Genomic DNA, 20,175 nt, shown 5'->3' on the forward strand with positions numbered 1-20,175 from the left:
GGTGTGGATTTTTTTTTTTCAATCGCCGTCCCCGCCGGGTCGCAGCGGGCTGCCGGGGACTCGGCTCCCTCGCCCTCCGGCTCTGCTTTTGTGCGTTCCCCGGCGGCCAGCGCAGCCCCCCCCGGCACTGCGGCCGCCGCGGAGCCTCCCCGGCCGCGGGGCGCCCGGCTCCTGCCCTTTTCTTTCCCCCGTGCCCGCCTGCCAAGGAAAGGCACATGTTAATACCACCCGGCGCGGGCATTTTCTGCTACTGCTGCTGCGGGCTCCTCCGTCCGAGACAGATGTTGCGAAACCAAGGCCTCCTCAAGTGCCGCTGCCGCATGCTCTTCAATGACCTGAAGGTCTTCCTGCTGCGGAGACCCCCCGCGCCGCCGCCGCCCTCCCCGCCGCCGCCGCTCCCCATGCCCGGCGGCGCAGAGGCGGCGGCGGGGGCCGCACCGCCCGGGGGGCGCGGGCCCGGCTGGCGGGCGGCGGGCGGCGGCGGCGGCGCGGGCAGCCCGGCCGCCGAGGAGTGGGGCAGCCCCGCCGGGGAGCCGCCCGCCTCCCTGCCCAGCAGCACTTCCTCGGATGACTTCGGCAAGGGCAAGGCCGAGGACCGCTACTCGCTGGGCAGCAGCGTCGACAGCGGCATCCGCACCCCGCTCTGCAGGATCTGCTTCCAGGGGCCCGAGCAGGTGAGAGACCGCGGGCGGTGGGGGCCGCGGCGGGCCCGGTGGCAGCGATGCTCCGGCCTGAGGGACCCGGGGCCTGCTGCTGCTTGAGGGGCTGTCCCTGTAGCCCGGAATAGGAGCCCAAACCAGAGGGGCTCTGCCTTCTGCCCAGGCCCCGGGCTCCAGATTTTGCATCTCGGTAGTGTTTCCCAGGGAGGTGTGGGGTAGAAGCGTGCTCCGTCCTTTTCTGGTTCCCGGCAGCCTTGCCCCGGGCACTCATGCCCAGCCTGAGAACCGTACAGCCGTGGCATGGCAGGAGAGACATGCTGGCACCTTCATGGAGCAGAGCACACCTCAGCAAGGGAGGCTGTTCCCTGCTTTGTGGGTACCTAGTCGCAATGATTCCAAAAGTGATGCAGAGGAGGAGTTTAATGTGCTCTTTGCTTTTAAAAATACAACTTGAGTCTGTACAAAACATGTGGCACAAGACAGCCCCACTTCAGTGTTTCCCAGGGGATGGCTAATAGGGACTGTGCAGGTGCTCCGCTGCTCCCGTGCTCCCAGTTGCCCTATCTGCAGGAGAAACACAGCTAGCTGTGATTGTACCTGCTGAAAATGCAGACTTGAGGCGCTCCATGGTACAGACTGAGGTTAGGCCAGTGAAGTTTCTCTCCACCACACAGAAGAATGAAACAACTGCAACCATGCTAGAATATAAGATGCCGCCCTGGAGCATTATGCTCCATATTTAATGACAATTAAAAGCATCTCATGTATTTTAGGGCTGGCAACTTCCTTACAGAGATGCACCCAGCAACATTTGTACCTAACACGACACAGCTTGCAGGTGCAAGGAAGGCTGTAGACCTCCTCTTGTGAGATCAAGCCCATATGTGCAGATAACCATTATTACTCAGGATAACTTCATTACCTGTCATAATCCTTGTATGAAAAAGGGTTGCCAAGTTCAACTTGACTATTCCCATTTTGGGCACAGGTTCTGGCATGTAAGGTGATACGTTGAAATCTTATGCAAAATGGGTTTTACCCCAGGTTTTCTTTCCCCTTCATGGACCTGCGTGCTCTGCTAAGGAGAAAACCAGTGCTCATTTGAAAGTGGCCATGCTCTGGCACATGCCCTGCCTTTCCCCAAGTTGCCAACATCTGTAATGCAGTGATTGTGCCTTCCCTTATGTTGGTTTGAGGATGGTGGTATGGGTGCTGGAAAGCGGGGAATGGGCTTCCATTCTTCCTTGCCACCAACCGATCCCAATATGCACAGCCCTGCTGTGCGTGTCGTACCAAGGGTTCCATAGGTCCCAGCTCAATGCTCTATGGACTGTAGCCTTCTCTAATGGTTTATGCAGCTGGCAGACAGCTGTGAAACACAGCTTTCACCACAGGATTTCAGATGGGAGTGGAGGAAATAATTCTTTTTTGGAGATACCGTACACCTTCTTCTCTTGCTTTTCTTGTCCTCATCTCTTCTAAAAGTTGGAAGTCATGCAATTCACTTCCTGGGAATTTTCATTATTCCACATTTCTAGTACTCTTCCCTGGCTTGCCATTCTGCCTGTGTACACAAGACGTAGGCACCTCTGAGATTGGCTTACGTGTCAGAGCAAATAGAGCCTAAGCAGAATTAAAAGGTAGCTTGCTTCTTTGGAGAACATTAATGCTTGAAAATAATTGATGCTAATTTTCACTCTGAAAACCAGTGTAGGTTGCATTGTAAAAGTGAGACTATTTCCTGACCATCTGCCAGCCTACCTGAGTGAGGAGCTGAGCAGATGTGACTGGCATCTCATAACACTTTCACCAGGATTTCTCTTTTTTGATCCTCACAGTTTCTGACCAATACAATAAGATATTTGCAACTGTATTCTGCCACTCCTCCTTGAGCAGTACCTTATTCCACAAATATTTTTTTGTTCACTGGCATTGCTTGAGGAATATTTGAAACCTTTGCCCCTGCAGCAGCTGGGAAGCACAAGTCATTATGGAGGTCCAGACTGTGGGGTTTGAAAGCACAGCCAGATCCTGACACAGCTTCCTGGAAGTACATTTCAGAATAACTGAGCACTGAATTGGTGCAGCTGATGTCAAGACCTGCAGTTTGGTTTATTTGGTGCTTATGTCAATAAAACTCCAACAGGGCTAAATCCCACATTCCTTGTTCCTTTTTGTTATGGTGTTTATTACTGGTTTAGCCTTTATTTCCCTTTTTTTTTTTTACAGCTCAACAGCTGACCAAAGACTCTTCATATTTTGGACCCTCACAACTGTAAAAGTTATAGATGCACATTATTCTGTACCACCCCTGCCAAGATCATGATGAAAATTTATCTGCTTGGAAACAAAATATAATTGCTATTTCTTTACTCTGCTGATTAATAACAATGACAGATCTAAACAGTATTTTATTTACCTGTCAAAACCATCTGAATTTGCTGCAGCTGTGGGCAAATTTGCAGGGCTGCATCACAGTAACAAGAACAAAAGCCTTCATTATAAACCGACTGTTAGGCGCTCTAAGCTTATTTACTCAGATAAAATGACAGTGAGTCTCCAAAAGATGTTTTAATCCTGTTTTGATATAAAGAAAGCCCAACCAAAACAACAGCCAAAAAGGTTTTTCAGTAATCTGGCTTTGCAAGTAGGTTTTGTTTAGTATCTAATGCAAAATAAAATTGGTAGGGATTTTTGCTTTAAATTTATGATTGCCCAACATGCATGATACTTCAGGCTACTGAATTGCTTATATTTTGAGCTCCTCATGTTGGTTTGTGGCTCTTATGGACAAGCTGATTCTTCCATTTAAAAATGTGCTGAGGACCATAGGAAGGAGGAAAAGTCATTTTTGTGAAACTGTTCTGATCCTTGTGTGTTAGTCAAGAGAAACCAGGGATGTGGGTAAGAAAAGAGTGGATCTGATGACCAGGGGATCACAGCATCTGGGCTCGTGTTTTGAGGGCATGAAGGGCAAACTCTGCTCAGGTCTGACAGCTGAAAAAGGCAGCTGCTTTCATTGAAAATGAGAGCTAAACATGGTTGAAGCTGAGGGACTGAACTCAGCTCTTGGCAATGGCATTTCCTTTCAGGGACTTGCTTGGCATTTTCAAAGGTTTCAATGACTGAACATCCTGCACCGTTGTGTCAGCAAATTCTGAGACCCTGGATTGAGCAGCAAAGCTCTGGGGAGAAAGTGAGGAAGAAAAATGCTGGAGTATTTTCTTCTGTTTTGGTTAATGCTTAGTGTTTGTAGAATTTTGTCTGCTTTCCTGGATATCTGACAATGTTCTGCAAGAGAAAGAAACTAAGATGAGCTCCTCTCTGACAAATGTTTTACAGTATTTGACATGGTTCCAAGCTGAAAGCAAGTCATGGGGATTACCAGAAAAAGACATGGGTGAAAAGTCCCTTTGCATCAGGAGATAAACTGTTAGCCCACGTCACAAGGAGTTAGCTGTGCTGTGGAGTTTAGGGTCTCAGAAGTGGTGCTTTCAGCTGTGCTGGAAATAAATAGAGAACCATTCTTAAATGAAACTGAGATAATTTGGAAAGCCATGTGTTTCAAGGTTTGCTTGTTATATTGTCGGTAAGAGCGTGTGCACGTCTTTTCTTACCTATCATTTTCAGTCTGCATTTCTCTTTCTCTTTTTGGGGGAAAGATGCTGGAAAGATGGAGATTTGAAAAGTCAATAGTGATAGATTTAGTTGGCTATGGAGGATCAGAGAGAATTGTAGACTCTTTCCTCCAGGCTGGTAGCTTGGACTTAGTATTCAATAGAAATGTTTGGATGAAGACTATTCTTCCCATCAAATTTCCTGCTAGACTTTTGGGACATCAGTTCCTTAATAGGAGAACATGAAAACCTTCAAGAAAATTGGAAGGGAAGATAACTTAAAATGGATATTGAGACATACATTTCCATGTGAGATGTAACTGGGCTGTGGAGCTCCCTGCTGCAGGACAAACAAAGAGCTAAAGTTTAATGAAGTATTATAAAGCCATGTGATTATTATGAATATCTAGAGTTGTCACAATTAATGATAACACTTCTTAAAGTAAAATTCATCCTTCACATCTGAAGCCAGTCTAGAGACCAGGGTAGGACTGACTTAGGAGCAGGGCCCTGGGGCTGGTGTCTTGCCCCACAGCTCACCAGCTTCCTGTGCCTGACCAGTGAGATCCACCCCTGCAGGTGCATGTCTGGATTTCATGCTCATGTAAGTTGATGTCTTCAGTGTGTAGGCATCTGCCATGTTCAGGACTTCTCTAGAATTAAAGTGACCTCAAATTATTCATCCTGGACTAACACGCATTCTTGGGGCCCTGTGTAGGTTCAGGGAAGGGTCAGTACCACTGAACAGCTGGTCATTGGCCTGTGTTACTTGAAATAGCTGGTGAGAATCTCAACCTCTTCCTGGTACAGACATGAGCAAAAAGCATCATCAGTTCCCTGCGTGGTAGGGTCTGCAGAGAAGGCATGAGCTAAGGTCAGGAGATACTGCTGGTATACAGACTGGGCTCTCAGCAGCACAGAGGAATGGAGGAGGTGTCTGGGATACCTGATTTCTGATTTGCAATGTTGCAGGATTGAGGAAAATGAAGTACTAGAGTGAGACAAAGAGGAAAAGAAACAGTCTCTGTCAGAATTCAGAGCACAAGTATGATAATGAATGAGTGGAAGAAGAAACAACTGTGCAACCAGTATCACAAGCATGTCCAAAGCCCAGAAAACTTGCAAATACAGATGCTGGTGCTTCACAGGGTCTGTCCAAACTGGCTAGACCATCAGGACACTGTTTTCAAACATGCTGAATCACATGACAGTGCAGGCTTCCATCCATGACCTTTTCATAGGTGTGTTCCCTCAGGATTCATTTCTTTGCTGTTAGAAAGAGAATAATTCATTAGAAAACAGCCAGTCCTGCTAAAACTGAAGAATATGAGATGCTGGAATGCAGCCATTTAGATTTCAATCTATATTTTGTAATTTATGAGAGAAAGAAAGAAAGAAAGAAAGAAAGAAAGAAAGAAAGAAAGAAAGAAAGAAAGAAAGAAAGAAAGAAAGAAAGAAAGAAAGAAAGAAAGAAAGAAAGAAAGAAAGAAAGAAAGAAAGAGAAAGAAAGAAAGAAAGAAAGAAAGAAAGAAAGAAAGAAAGAAAGAAAGAAAGAAAGAAAGAAAGAAAGAAAGAAAGAAAGAAAGAAAGAAAGAAAGAGGATGCTTTCTGTGACATTCAGTCCATCTCTCTGCCTTCCCATCTTTGAATCTTAACAAACACCTCTGTAGCTACCTCTCCTCTTTCACCTGTCCCAGGATGAAATCCGCACTGTACAGGCAGAACATTTTTGGTTTTGGCAAAAGCTTTGCTTGAGCCATCAACTGAATGGAGCCCAGGATGTCATCTATTTTAGATTTAGTTGCTGTTGCCACAGAGTTGATTGGCAAAGCTCCCATTAACTTCAACAGCAAAAGTGTAGGCATCCAGTAGCAAGGACCTGACCCCTGTATTTCAATAATGTTGTGTGCACAGCGGGGTTTCTATAAATAATAGTGAAAGCCACTAATCCCATTGACTTTTAATTGCTCTGGAAGACAAGGTTTTCACCTTTTGTGCCAGCTGAAACTCTGATGCCTGACCCATTTATTTCAGTGCCACTAGTTAGCCTGAGCAGCAGTTTTTCTTTTCTTTCACTTTTCCCTGTATAAAAGGCTTCATGAAGGAACTTGTCTATGTGTCACTGTTTCTTAAATATACATTTCAGACCATGATTAACAGTGGCTGATGTCAGTTAGTGACAGAACAAGCAATGCAAAAGCTTGTAGCTCCATTGTTTGCATCTGTAGAGTCACTGTTATTTCCACAAAGGCAACACTTGGCTCTGGAAGGGCTCTGTTCATACAAAACTGAATTGCATTTAGGTTGTCTTTTTAGCAAAAATTCATTCCCAGCAAGGGCCTCCTCTGGGGCAGCCTTTTGCTCACATCGGTGTTTTTGCATTCAAGGCTGGCACAGTCCAGAAGTCAGAAATGGTTGTGCCAAAAATCTGTGATACTGTGTGTCCTATGTGCCTGCCGCACATCTCCATTCCTGCTAGGCCTGTAGTAAGATAATAAAATGTAATTGTTAGTGGTCCACGTCTGTGACCATCCCAGCCCTTTATTATCTGGCTGCCACAGGAATAAAGCCGTGTGATGGTGTAAGCTGTTACAGGTTGTGCTCATCAGCCCTCCTCTAAACCTACTAATGACAGCCACATCTGGCTGAGAGTGCAGATCTGAAAGGCATCAAATTCCTGTATGCTTCATGAAAACTAGCTGGGTGAAGAAGAGGAAAGCTAGAAATGTCCTGCTGAGAGAGAGATTACAGCATTATCTGTGCTAGACACTGTAGAGTCCGTGGAGGAGAGAGCTTCAGATGGAACAGCAGCTGTAATAGGAATGTGTATCCCATTAGACAAAAAAAAGAATAACCCCATCATGATATGGTTTCCATGGGAAACCAGACTTACAGAATGGCTTGTTAACTTTTTATCTTTCTCCTTTTCCTTTGTTAATCAGAATTGCTTACCTAAAATGAATTGCTTGATGCTGAAGACTTTCTTATCTTCCCCCATCTTTTCACAACCTACCTTTTATCCTTTTCTGATTTATCACTGGTTACAGTAGAACAGATTACCCTTTTGGTAGTGGAGAGTGATGAGTGATGACTTTCTTGTGGTGAAGAAAGTAACAGCAGGACCTGGAAACCTATGCAGATAATAAATGGACTGTCCCCATGGCCCTCTGTGAAAAGTGATGAGATAAGGCAAAATCATGGTAGGCAAACTGGTTCTAGTGACAAGGCCCCTATACTGAAATTGTCACACATCTTCTGTCATGTCATTTCTTGTTCTTTACACTCTTGGGTGGTTTTCTCTCACCTCCTCTTCCTTCTTTTCTTCTTGGCCAAAGCCAATTGACACATCAGAGCTTGGTTTCACCCATCCTATCTGTCTCTATCTGCACAGGTTCTCCTATGGCCTTTGTACCATCAAATCCAAGCCTCCTCTCTGTGCAGCTTGGAACATAGGTGACATCACTCCCAACAGTCACACAGGCTCAACTTGCTTCCCTGGGTAGGGAGTGAGGGATGGTACAGAATGGGAGAGTGATACAAAATAAAAAAAAAAGGTTTGCATATTATAATTTCCTACATCTAGTACCTTGTGTTTATTGTAGGAACCAGGCTGTGCTTGGGGAAGACTTTGTAAACCCCATGGAGGATGGGGTAGTTGTATCTTGAAGGGATCCCTGAGAAAGTTTTGTCTCCTCTGTAGAGTTACTTTGCAGGGAATGTCCCTTTTGGTTGGAGAACTGGACTGTCAGGCATACTTTTTTCCATGGAGTCACAGACATAAGCAAAACAACTTTGCAGAACATGACAGAGAAAACAAACTTGATATTCAGCCAGTTTGGAGGTCAAGCACTGCTATGGCCCTTGTGGTTTCTTTGCCATGTTGCTCTCAGCAGAAGGTTACCAAGGTCTGCTTGATTGACAGTGTGTTCATGTTTAATGTGAGGCCATGAGGTCACCTTTCCCATGCAGAAAGTATGTGCCATTAGCTCAGAGGTCAGTCAGTGCTAGAGGCACCTCTAAGGGTTGCAGTGCTCTAAGCATTTTGAGGTGTTTGTCCCCACTGCAGACAGTCCTGTGGCCACGGCCTCTGTCAAGTCATTCCCTGGGATTGCCATTGTAACCTCTGGTACTCTGTGGGTTTAGCTTATGTTTATTAATGTGTGCACTGGTCATGCCCAAGCCTGGGGCAGTGCCCTCTACCTGTCCAAAATCCTGACAGAGCCTGTTCTAACCAGTTCTTAATGATGGGCATAGTTGGAGAACCCACCTTTCCTGTTGACACTCATTTCTTCTTGCCCTTTCCATTTTTTCCCCAATAAGTAAGTAACTGAAGGTATTTTCCAGTATTTGCAAGTAAACACAGTGAAAATTCATCCTTTCAGGATTTTACAAGTTTAAGTGACAACTGAAGTCGTAACACTGCTTCTTCTCTAGACCAAACAATCCCAATTGTGCCTTTCCTTTTATGATGTATCTTTTAGAACACTAATCATCCTTGGTGTTACACTTACCAAATGGTCCATATTTTGCTATAAAAGCACTGGAAACAATTATCCAGCTGAATCCTTGTCAGTGCCTAGGAGGCAGAAAGGTTTTGAGTCCTGCTTTACAGGTAGCAGAAATCATCCATTCCAGGCTAATGTTCGCCCTCTTTATTTATTCATTTATTTAGGGAACAGCAGATGATTATTGATTGTTACTCAGCTCATGATCTCCATGTCCTTCAGAGCTGCTTCTTGGCCAGTCCTCCACCCTGGCTCTGTGCAGTTGGCATTACTGCACTGGTGGAGGAGCTGCATTTCACCTTACTGAATTGCATCCATTTTCCCCCAGTAGCAGCCCCTTACAGGAGGGCCTGCAGATGCAATAAGCATTAACTGTGTTGCATCTTCAGATCCGTAATGACTTGAGCTCAGCCTTGCCTCCTGAGCGGAGCTGGAATGAAAAGGCTGGAGGAGCAGTTGTGCTTTTCTTTAAGGATCCCATGACTGCCACAGGTAAGATATAGCTGGGGCTGGTCCTGCCTACTTAAGGCCACGTGGAGGAAGGGTGAATGGATCCTCATTCCTTGAGTTCAGGTATCTGCTCTCTGCCCCAATTAAAGCCACTCTCAGCAAGGCTGAATATGATTTTCCTGACTGTTTCAGGCTTCTAGCCAGTCATGCTTGAAATGTTGCCCACACCACCCCTCCTGCTTCTTCAGTCACTTTATGGATGGGTTGGCTCACATTTCCTCCTAGCACCTTCTTGTGCTAGCACTGTCACTGGGGGCATTAACCCTACACCCAGTTTGAGCTTACGTTCTCTCATATCCCAGCTGTGTACTCGTGTTGTGTTCATTTGCTTTCTCTAGGATTGCACAGACATTTGTTTAGATCCTCATTTCTTGCTTTCATTACTGTGATCCCTCCCTCTCCAATTTCCCAGCACAGGCATTGTCCTGCTTCAGTGGAGTCAAAACCAAGAAGCTCACTTTTTTGACTGGTATCTTAATAAAATAAATGGTTTTCCAAGAACTTCCATGTGCATCTCCACACCCTTCAGCATTCCCTGTCCTTACCCAGATAGATCCTGTGTAGTTTTTTACTCCAATTCTCAGCGTTTGGGAGAGCTAAAAAAAGCCCATGTGGAAGGATCTGTTGAAGACATAACACACAGCATCAGTGCTGCAGGAATCCTGCTGGCACTTCACCCACATCACATCAGCACCTACCCTGGCAATTTCCTGCAGGTGCTGAACTGAAGCTCAGTGGATGCTTTGCACTTCCTGCAAGTACAGGGCCATGGGCTAAGCCTGCCCCTCCAAACACCCCAGTGCTTTTAGTTTTATCAGTCGTCTTCTCTGTCTGATGTCTTGCATGACCTTGCACTGTCTGATGAATTAAGCACTTCCCTTTTCTTTTTCTCCTTGTTAAGCACACTAGGACCTATCAGGGCTTAAGGTGCTGGAGAAGTACAAGAATATTATTATCCCATTCCAAGTGATATTAAAAGAACATTAAGATGGATCAAATGGGCATTGAAGAAAAGTAGGCAATAATAAAATACTGTATCAGAGGGAAATAGCAGTTAAGTAATTAAAGAGAGGGTTTCCACAAGAGGCAGAAGGAGAGTTATGGGTGCTTCTGGCCTCCTGACCATTCTTTATTTTAATACTATGATAACCTTCACAGGATGTCAATATGTCAAACATTGCACCAAGAAGTGAAGCAAAGGCTTTTCTTGCCCTACAGAGTTCACATTTTAGGACATAAAACCCCAATATTTCCTTAACATTGACAAGGCAGGCATTCTTACAAGGCCAGAGGGAGTTACTGGGTTAGTCTAGTCTGAACCTCTCTGTAATAGCAGTGAAATAAGTTCCCTCAATGAAATTCCTGCTTGAAGCTTAATAGCAGTGCAAGGACTGGAGAAGAAATATCCCTTCTTGATTTTCAGGTCTCCAACAATGGGAAATTGTTGGAGTGCCCAAGGAGAAAATCTAGGGAAACAGAGAACTGAAACTGTCTTTGCATATCAACTTTTGTCTTTTCTGTCACAGAAAGAACTGTGTACTGTGTGCATCCTTAGAAACCAGCTTCAAAAACCCTTGGGCTAGCTGGCAGAGAAGATTTCCCTCATGGAAGAAGTTCTGTGTTTGAAGACAGTTTTATTCCACATCAGATTAAAAGCAAGAAACTTTCAGCCTGGAAAAATACTCATGGGATTCAGCTAGTTAGGAAAAAAACAGTTCATAGCCTCCTCTGACATATGAGAGCAGAAGTGCTGTCACCTACATTTAACCCACATCTGGAGAATTTTCTTCATAGAGGGGATAGCTACATCATTTCTAAGAAAAACATTTTTAGAGCCCTCATAGCCTGAAGTGAGGACTCTTTCATAAAGTCCAGCTTGCTATACTGTCATGACCTGGCCCAGCTGATCGTGTTGGGTCATTGTTATTAGCTTTCCCACTCCTTATGATTAATTTCTTGCCCTTTTTGCAGTTACGTGAAATCTGTGGGAGAGTTCTTGGCCTTCTCATCCTGCAGCTATTAATGAGATTTCCTCTCTCATCTTTTTCTTGGTGATGCCAGACAGGAGCTTCATCTCTTTGAAGGTGTGCTCAGGCATTCAGTGTAAATGTCAGATGATGGTGACAATTTTGAGTTATAACTCATGTCAAATAAACTTACACAGCCTCAGAATATTTTAGGATTTTAGGGAACCTCAAGAGATCATCTTGTTCAACTTCTGCTCAAGCAGATCTGACCAAATCAGATTTCCAGATATCCAGAGCTGGATAATTCCAGGGACTGTTATTCCAGTCATGTCTCTGGACACCAGATTTAATATTTACCTCCCTTGTAGTAAAAATGTGTGTATGTGGGGTGTATTTTTGATTTATAATCATAATTTCTTGTGTTTCAAACAGTATCTGTTTCCTCTTGTAACCATACCTTTGAGAAGAGTCTGGTTTTCTTGCTGTACCATGAGGTGGCTGAAGACAGCAGTAAGATCTCCCCATAGCTTTTAGAGTGATTTTAGAAGGAGCTGTGCAAAAGAAAGGATTAAATCTCTGCTCTAACTGCCCTGTGTGGATTTGGACAAGGGCTGAGATTTGTGTAATGGTAGTCAGACAAATACCAAGAGAAAATACCTGCCCATCTATAGCTTGAAGAATGAGAACAAACATTGCTAATAATAGCAAAAGCTCAGTTATGTGTCTTTGTCATAGCCAGGACCCTTCTTGATCCAATAATCACTAAACCTCAAGGAGGTGATTCTGTTTCAAATCTGAGTCTTACAGAAATACTGGTTGTAGAAAACCTTGATTGAACAAGAATGGTTTTTGTTTAAATTGAACAGAAGGATGAGCAAAAAGAGATCTGTAACTAAGGTTTTCAACTTTACAGAAGCAGATTTTGAAAAATTATGAATCTGTAAAAATATGCAATATAGCAGAAATTTATTATATGTTGTCTTTTTACTACCAAAACAGCCATTAGTCTCTTCATAACAAGCAAGCATTCTGTTACAATTGCTGCTTTCTGGAATCTTACAATAATTCTCTCTTCTACAGGCCATTTTTGTTTTCTGTCTTCAATTTATTTGCCTGGAAAGCTGTTTAAAACCTGTCCCAAGATATGTTTTAATAGAAATGAAAAATATTCTCTTCTCTCTCTCTTACTTGCTTCCCTAAGCATCAGTACTTATCCGTGTCAGTTCTGTTTATAAGTTCACAAGATACACTCAGTGACATTTAAACTTCTCTGTCAAATCCAGCCACCTTTGATAAAATAAAGGGCTGCAGAACTCTTAAGCTCTTATGAGTTGTCTGAAAATGTGTGGCTGAGTGGGGCATATTCCCCACACTGGGTTTGTGATGCCATGGAGGGGAACTGTCATAAGAGGCCCACTCCTACTAGACATCATAGACATCATAAAAAAGACATCTTACCACCAGGTACAATTCAGGGAGAACATACACACTGTTTGGCTCCATTGCTCTGAGACCTTCTGGTTCTGCTGTTGTCTTTGCTTTTAATTCTCTTTACAAAAAGGCAAGAAAAAGATCCATCTGCCAGCAGATGTGGAACTATCAAGTTTCAAGTTAATACTGGAATATTTCAGAAAACTGTACATTTGGGAAACATAGGGACCTGTATAGTAAAAGTTTTAGAGGCTTCTCCACTGACCCCAGTCCAGGATCTGTTATTTTAGTCAGCCTCTTTCTAGGGCACTTCACAACAGGGTGGTCACACACAGCCAGATGGTGAGACTTGCCCTTCAGGCAGCACACAAAGGGAGGATGTTGATCCAGCCCTACCTAGGACTGCTTGAAAACCTGAAGGAACAGGTTTGGTAGATGGCTGATGGCAGCAGCTCTGTCTCAAGCCTGCAGAACTCTATGTGTCACTCCATCACTGCAGAAACCTCAGCTGGAGCGGAGAGCCAGGTGATCAGGGGAAGGATTGTAGTTAAGTGATCATGACTGGCAGGGAGAATATCAGAAATAATTCTGTGCAACTTAATGAGAGGAGGAACTTTGATCAGAGGCATCCAAAGTGCATCTGTCAGTAGGAAAGCAAACTAAGCTGCAGGGACTCTTCAGAAGTTCTTATTGCTATAGTAAGCCAAAGGAGATGCAGAAGCTGCTACAGGCTTATAGATTTCCACAGAGCAGTCCAGTAAGCTCACATCAGAGATTATTTGCAAACACAAGGCATAAAAATGTGTGTGTTTGTGTACCTGAGCTGCTCTGCTGGTGTTTAGGAGGATCAGAAATGTATGGGGTAAAAGTTGTGATCTCTGAAGGTGGCAGGATTTCTACCATAGCATGGCTCTGCTTTCTGTTTGTGTTGGATTGAGTTATTTTTCTCTGTAATGGATGTGAGAAGGCCTCTGAGATTGGGTTTGTGATGAAACAGAAGATGGAGGGGGATGTTCTTGGAACAGATGAAAGCTGGAAAACACATGCTCTGCTTCTCTGATCAGCACAAGGTTGTGATGGAACCTCATTCATTCATTCATTCATTCATTCCTGCAATCCCACTGCCACCAAAAAAGCCTAATGGCATTCATCAGCTCCTTGCTTCTTTGCATCCCAGTTCTGCATTGCCCCATTTTGTATGTTTCCTTCCACAGGATTTATAACTTCATCCCTCTCCAGGTGGCATCTCTCCAATAGGGCAATGTAACTCTGTCTTTTCTTACCAGATCATCTTTTGTCCCTAAGCACTGTGAGTGGAGCAGCAATACCAGCCCTCTTAGGCTACAGGGGAGATTTTTCACCTTCTCTAACTACATTGTGAATGTTCCCAGTTTTTCAGCATGCTCTGCATTTTGGCTTGATTAGCCTATTTGTTCTGTTGTATTGCAGAGACAAGGAGCAGTGCTTAGGCACAAGAGAGTATGTTCTCTCTGTATCCTGTAAAATGAGAGAAAATTTGCTCAGCTGGAAATGAAACAACTTTGAGTTCAAAACTCATTTTGACTGACAACTGTTTTGCATTTTTGTACAACCATCAGTGCAGGCCAAGGTCTTTACCCCATATGTAAATGCTCCTAAGGCCGTTAGCCATTTGTATGCCAGAGATACTGACGAGTCAAAAAGAGGCTGTACAAATCTATGGAGATAGGGAAAACCATCAGGATTTCCCTCCATATGGCATGCCCTATACATGTTTGGAACAAATATGGAACAAAATTCACCCCAAGTCCCCTTTCTCAGACTGCCCTGTCCACCTGGCCAATACTGTTTGGTACTCCCTGACACAGCCCTTCCTGTGATTTATATCCATTCAAGGGAGAGAGAAGGAGCTTTGCCAGATATCCATCTACCTATAAATGCATATGGCATAACTGCTGGGACACAGCTGAGCTCACGTGACTGTCTTTAATCTTGTTTCCTTTTAAATCACTGTGTCTACATTGCCTTGAGCTGTTTTTCTTCCCTCCTGAAATGTGCGCAGCAGCATTGGCATCAATATCTCCAGTGCACTGCTCTGCTTCTGGACTGCACAGCCTTCAGGGCTCTCATGAGATGCTCAGAGGGCCATGAGGGTCAGGGTCCTGGGTTCCCATCAGCATATCCATGGCCTCTCTGTCTTCAGAGGTTCTGTGTGATCCCCAGGCAGCAGCCAGCCACAAGCCCTGCTGCAGTGTGTGAGTGTGTGCTGATCCCAGCGCTCATGGCTGAGCAGGGACCGGCTGTACGTGTGTTTGTGGCAGGGTGGGACAAGGCAGATGCCACGTGGCTGAGCCAAATTGGATTGAGGAGATTAAATGGTCATTTGTGGGTCACGTTTTCCTGCAGAGGGCAGATTGATGCCATGATGCACATCTGGGCTGTGGAGCAGATGTAGCAGTTCCAGCTGCTGTGAGGCACTTTTCTGGAGGACTCTGCTGTGTGCTGTATGGGGCTGGGATCACAGCACACCAGCCAGGAGCTCTCCCAGCTGGGGAGAGCTGCTCTCTGCTGTTACTGGTACATTTGTAGTGAGAGATCTGCACTTTTCTGTTTCTCCAGTACTGTGTGCATGGCACGGCCAGTGCAGTGCGGTGATTTGCAGTGTATCACACCTGTACTGAATCACAATAGCTCACAGATCAGGCCTCTGTGTCTTGTGGTTTTTTTACAATCCACTTACCAATGTTCTGTATCCATCCACTGAAAAAGATCTTTCCATCTGACTGATCAGCTGTAAGTTCACCAGGTCATGAAAGCAGGCTGACCTGGAAAGATATGAGATATGAAGATGGTTCAGAACTTGATTTAGGCTTGAGTAATTTCTGACACTGGGGTGTCAGGGCTGTGACTGTGAAACAGTAGTGGGCCCTTGCTGGACAATGCAAGTGGTAAAGAAAACTTCCTGGCCATGTCAGAAGATAGCTAAGCAAATGGCACAATGTGATATGGAGGAAAACCACATGGCCTGCTTCCATGAGTGCTTGGAGTGGGCATGTCTGCTTTCTGCAGAGCCAGGTTTTGCCTTTCTGCACAAGAAAAAAAAGTAAACTAAAAGGTGTGGGGAACTGAGCAGCTAACACAGTCCTCTCAGATGAGAGTCACCCTAGGAGGTCAGAATTAGCAAACCCCAGAATTTAGAGTCAGGGTGGCAGCTGGGTCACTGGATAACAGGTCCCAGCCCAGGTAGAGAGTCGGTCTCTGGCTCTGAGAGGACACATTTAGAATATTTCCCCCATTGGGATGGCTTGGCTAGAGGAGGCTCCTCTTCCAGTTCAAGTGAATGAAAGTGGATGAGCAACAACCATGGATCTCAGCTTCTCGTCTGAGCTTTGTAAACAAACTGTGATTCTGGGCACATCACCAAGGTGGGACACAGCTCTGAATTGCAGACACCTCAATGTGAGTGTCACAATGTAGGTGTCTGCATGTGGACTGGGTGTTTAGGCAGTGAAAAATCAAGAGCTTGAGTCATGCCCACGCAATGATTTCTTAGTGGAAAACATCTTGAGGTAGGTAGTCGTGCCCCTAGCGAATGCAGGCAGCGGAGATGGAGAGCCAGACACCTACATTTGCTCCGCTGACTCACTCCCAGGGCTCTGCTGTCAGCATTGACTAGACCCCCATTGATTATACAGGAACCAGGGCATCCAGTGCACACAGAGCTGCTGCATCTACATGGAGTACGCAGGACCCTTTCATGCCTCCATAAAGCAGACTGGAAACCTTCACTTCTAGGAATGCTTTAAGGAATCCTTGCTCATCTACAAAGCACTTCAACCTAGGTGCTCTGCAAATGCTGAGTGTTCACGTTATTATAAGTAAACAGGAATTCAGAAATGCATGCACAACACTGAAGAGAAGTAAACAGATGGGAGAAGTTGCCAAGTAAGGCCACGCTGAAGTGATGAGCAAAAATAAGTGTTAGAGACAGTCTGACATTTTTATAGCAAGACAGATGCAGCCAGGATTTGAAGCATATAGCAATGAAATGGGGTCAAGAAGGTGATCTGCCTTTTCTTGGCCAAGCTCTTCTCCTTTGGGCAGTTCCTTCCGTGCTCAAGCAGCAAGTGCTCCTCACTGTTGGCCTGGCTAATCAGGATAATCATGGTGCAAAATAGCTCCAGTGGACAAGGCAGGAAAAGTGATATTGTTTGTGGTGAGTTGTTGTGTGGGAGAAAAGAGATTTTAAACACAGCCTTGAAGTCACTGAGTGACACCAGCACTGGGCTGACTTGAACTGACAACTGTTCATTACTGAGAAAAAAATGACTCACTAAAAAACAGCAATTGTCTTACATCTAATAGATGACTTACAGTCAAATAGAATGCTACAGTCCTGGCATGGGGGACATGCATAACGTGACAGACAGCCTGCAGCCTCACATATCTTTTACAGAAATGGAGTTCAAAAGTTGCACAAGACGTGCTGTATTTTAATTAACCAAAGCACAGAAAAGCTGCTCTGCAAACACAGGCAGAAAGTGCATGAGGACACCCTTCTCTTGGCAAAACACTGAAAATCTAGTACAGGGCATCCTGAAATATGTACAGGGCTTGCCAATCTGCTGTTGCTAACAGCAAGAATCCTCTGGCTTCTGAAAAGTTGTTATTTTCCATTTTACAGCGTCCAACTGGAATTGCTGCTGGAAGCTCCTATGGGGAGGGGAGAGCATCAGCAGAAGGGGTCTTCACAGAGAAATAGTGAAAGGGAGCAATTCCTGGGGAATGATGCATTGAACGTGTGACAGGCACTTCTGAAAATTCATGTGTCTGTCAGAATTGATGAAACTATTTCCTGTTGGTGTGATAAGAATGTATTAAATAGTTGTCTGGGTTCACACAAGCATGGATTATAAGAAAAGCTCTTGTATATTAAAGGATTACATACTTTATTACAGTATATGCTACCTAAGTAGTACTGGGAACGGTTCTCACATGTGTCTGTGCTACAGGGGAACAGTAAGCAAAAGGCAAATTGTTTATGGTGGTCCTAGGTGTAATTTGTATGAGCCAATATGGTTTTCCCATTTTTGGAGTCCAGAATGATCTTTTCACCTTCATAAAGTGGCCTAAGTCAATCTGGAATCTGATGGTGCTGAGGCTCTCATCATTTGGATGTAAGTGGCTCCACCACTCTTCTTGGGCATGGGAGCAAAGGGGATGTGTCTCTGGTCCTCAGATCACTTTTTACTCTTCAGCAGGTCATTTCCAATCTCTGTTTTGGGAGGGAGAGTCAGCAGACCTTGGCTCTGAATTTCAAGATGCTGGGCCTATTCAACAGACAGAGATGTCTGATGGGAAGCAAGGCACTCAGCATCTCTGCAAATGGCACCATCAGTTCAATGCCATCTTTATTTTTTAAAGAAAAAGTTGGCTTGGTTGACCCTTGAGTTACTGTTCATTATTTTCCCATGTGCATGTTGATAATTCCTTGTTATTGGGTCATTTCTCTTTGTAAAGCACTTGAAGTACAATTCAACACCAGTGTGGGACATGCAATTCCCTGAGACGGTGGTGGCCTCCTGTTCACTTCTCCTTCTCTTTTTCTCACTCTGCTGCAATCACATGAAAGTTCCCTTGAGCTTTTGCTTAGCTGGCTCACCCTTGACTCTAAATAGTAACAGCCTTAATCCAGGGGACTTCTATAATCCTGGGGTCAGAGTGGGAAGCATGAGTGATTGCTCTGAGCAGCAAACCCATTTATGCAAAGTGTTTCACTCTCTGAGCAGCATCGTTCAGGAAGGATGAGATTAGAAGGATATCACTGGCAAAGTGACTAAGAGATTTATCTTATTCATAGGCTTGGCTTGTACTTAAGGAATTTACATTATTGGGATTTTTAAAAAATCTGAGCTGGTTGAATCTATCAGTCTTCCAGCTGTGTCATAGATATTGAAGGCTTGTTGTTTCCTTCCTGGTTCCTACCTTGCAGCACCTACACATTGCTCCCACTGCTTTTTCTTGTTGCTTTTCTACACCTATTTCCATGTGCCAGGAGTACCACAGCCTCCCCCAAGTCCCTCAGAGATTATCATAAGGCAACTCAGTGTCAAGACACTTTCCCAGGTATTCAGTCTCTTTTTTTCTTTTGCTTAATTAATTTCTTCATTATTTGTCTAGTTAATAGTGTTGGGAATGATTAAGAAAGTTGCATCTCCCTCTGACACTTATATGTCTGAATATTTATAATAAAGAAAAGTCAATGTCCTTGAAGCTTCTAAGTCAATGATTCCCCTCTAGAGCAGGGGCTGGGACAGATCATAGTATGGATATAGATATTTCTCTGCAACTGTCCTGAGAGAAAATTCTCAGGAGCTCAGCCCTCAGGGAACCCCTACCCCTGCTGAGGTTGGCAATGCCAGCACAAGTGCCCCAGCTCACAACAGTGAGCAAAGACCTGGAGTGCCTTTGCTCCCCTACAACTGTGTATTCAGACAGACTGCTTGGGAAATTATGTCAGCAAACCCCACACTCCTCTGCTAATGAAGACTGGCACCTTGCTGGGGGATGGATGAGGAGGGGGATGGTTGGCACAAAGGAGATGCACTTGGTAAAGGCTGCATGCAAAAAGACATGCAGTGCTGGAAGGCAGAACATCCAGGGTGAGCACAGTCAGGCTAAAGTCAGTTCAGGAACTCTGTCTTCCCAACATGGTGTCTCCCTGCACAGGATTCAGGCAGGAGCAGCAGGGACATTCCCAAGGGAAGGAAGGAGGTATCACTGAAGTTGAAAGAGAAGTCAGTGTCATTGAAAGAAGGTAAAGTCTTATCTACAGACCTTTCCTGAGGGTAAGGGTGACTGTCCAGTGTCTTGGTGATGTGTGCTCGTGAGCAAGCGGAGCCAGTCCAAGACCTTGCAGCTATAATGAGCAGCAGCCTCAGCTCTGCATTTCAACCCTTTCCATGTTCTAGCACCAGGGACCATGCAGCCAGGGTCTTGGTCCCAATTTTTTTTTTTTTTTTTAATTCTGATTAGCTTTTTTTTAAAATCAATTCCCCTATCTGACCACCTGGTCACCAACACAGCAGTGGTAATGGGGCAGGGCAGCACACACAGGAAGGGCGGTAGGAAGGGGGAGATGGCAACACAGACTTAGGCATAAACTGTGCCCAGAATTGCATCCCAATACCAAGAACTTAGCAACTTCTAGTAACAATGAAGTATAAGGCATTTGAAGATACTCTGCAGCAATTTAAAGGGGATTATTTTATATTCAGCCCGGAGATAAAGCAAACTTCAAGCTCAGCTCTTCAAGAAAACAAGCTCCTTGCCTGGCCTGACATCTGAATATCTGTCCCAGGAGGGAGTCCCTTTTACCTCTGTAAAAGGAAAAAGAAAGCCAGTGACACTTTTAGGCATGAAGCCATGCCATTTTTGTTCTTACACACTTTGCAGTTTTTCCCCAGTGACACTGAAGTTGTTCCCAGCTCAGGGAGGAATTGTCTTC

The 20,175-nt window shown here is 44.7% G+C and overlaps 1 protein-coding gene across 1 annotated transcript in view; it reads left to right on the forward strand.

The window, feature by feature from the left end:
* The first annotated feature begins 215 nt into the window (after positions 1–215).
* Positions 216–20,175, forward strand: part of MARCHF4 (membrane associated ring-CH-type finger 4) — a 93,966-nt gene continuing 74,006 nt past the window's right edge. Inside the window, exon 1 of the mRNA XM_059476323.1 lies at positions 216–674. Coding sequence (XP_059332306.1) covers positions 216–674 — 459 coding nt within the window. The remainder of the gene's footprint in view (positions 675–20,175) is intronic.

This window comes from Ammospiza nelsoni, chromosome 7 (assembly GCF_027579445.1).
Source record: "Ammospiza nelsoni isolate bAmmNel1 chromosome 7, bAmmNel1.pri, whole genome shotgun sequence".
NCBI classification, from domain to species: Eukaryota; Metazoa; Chordata; class Aves; order Passeriformes; family Passerellidae; genus Ammospiza; species Ammospiza nelsoni.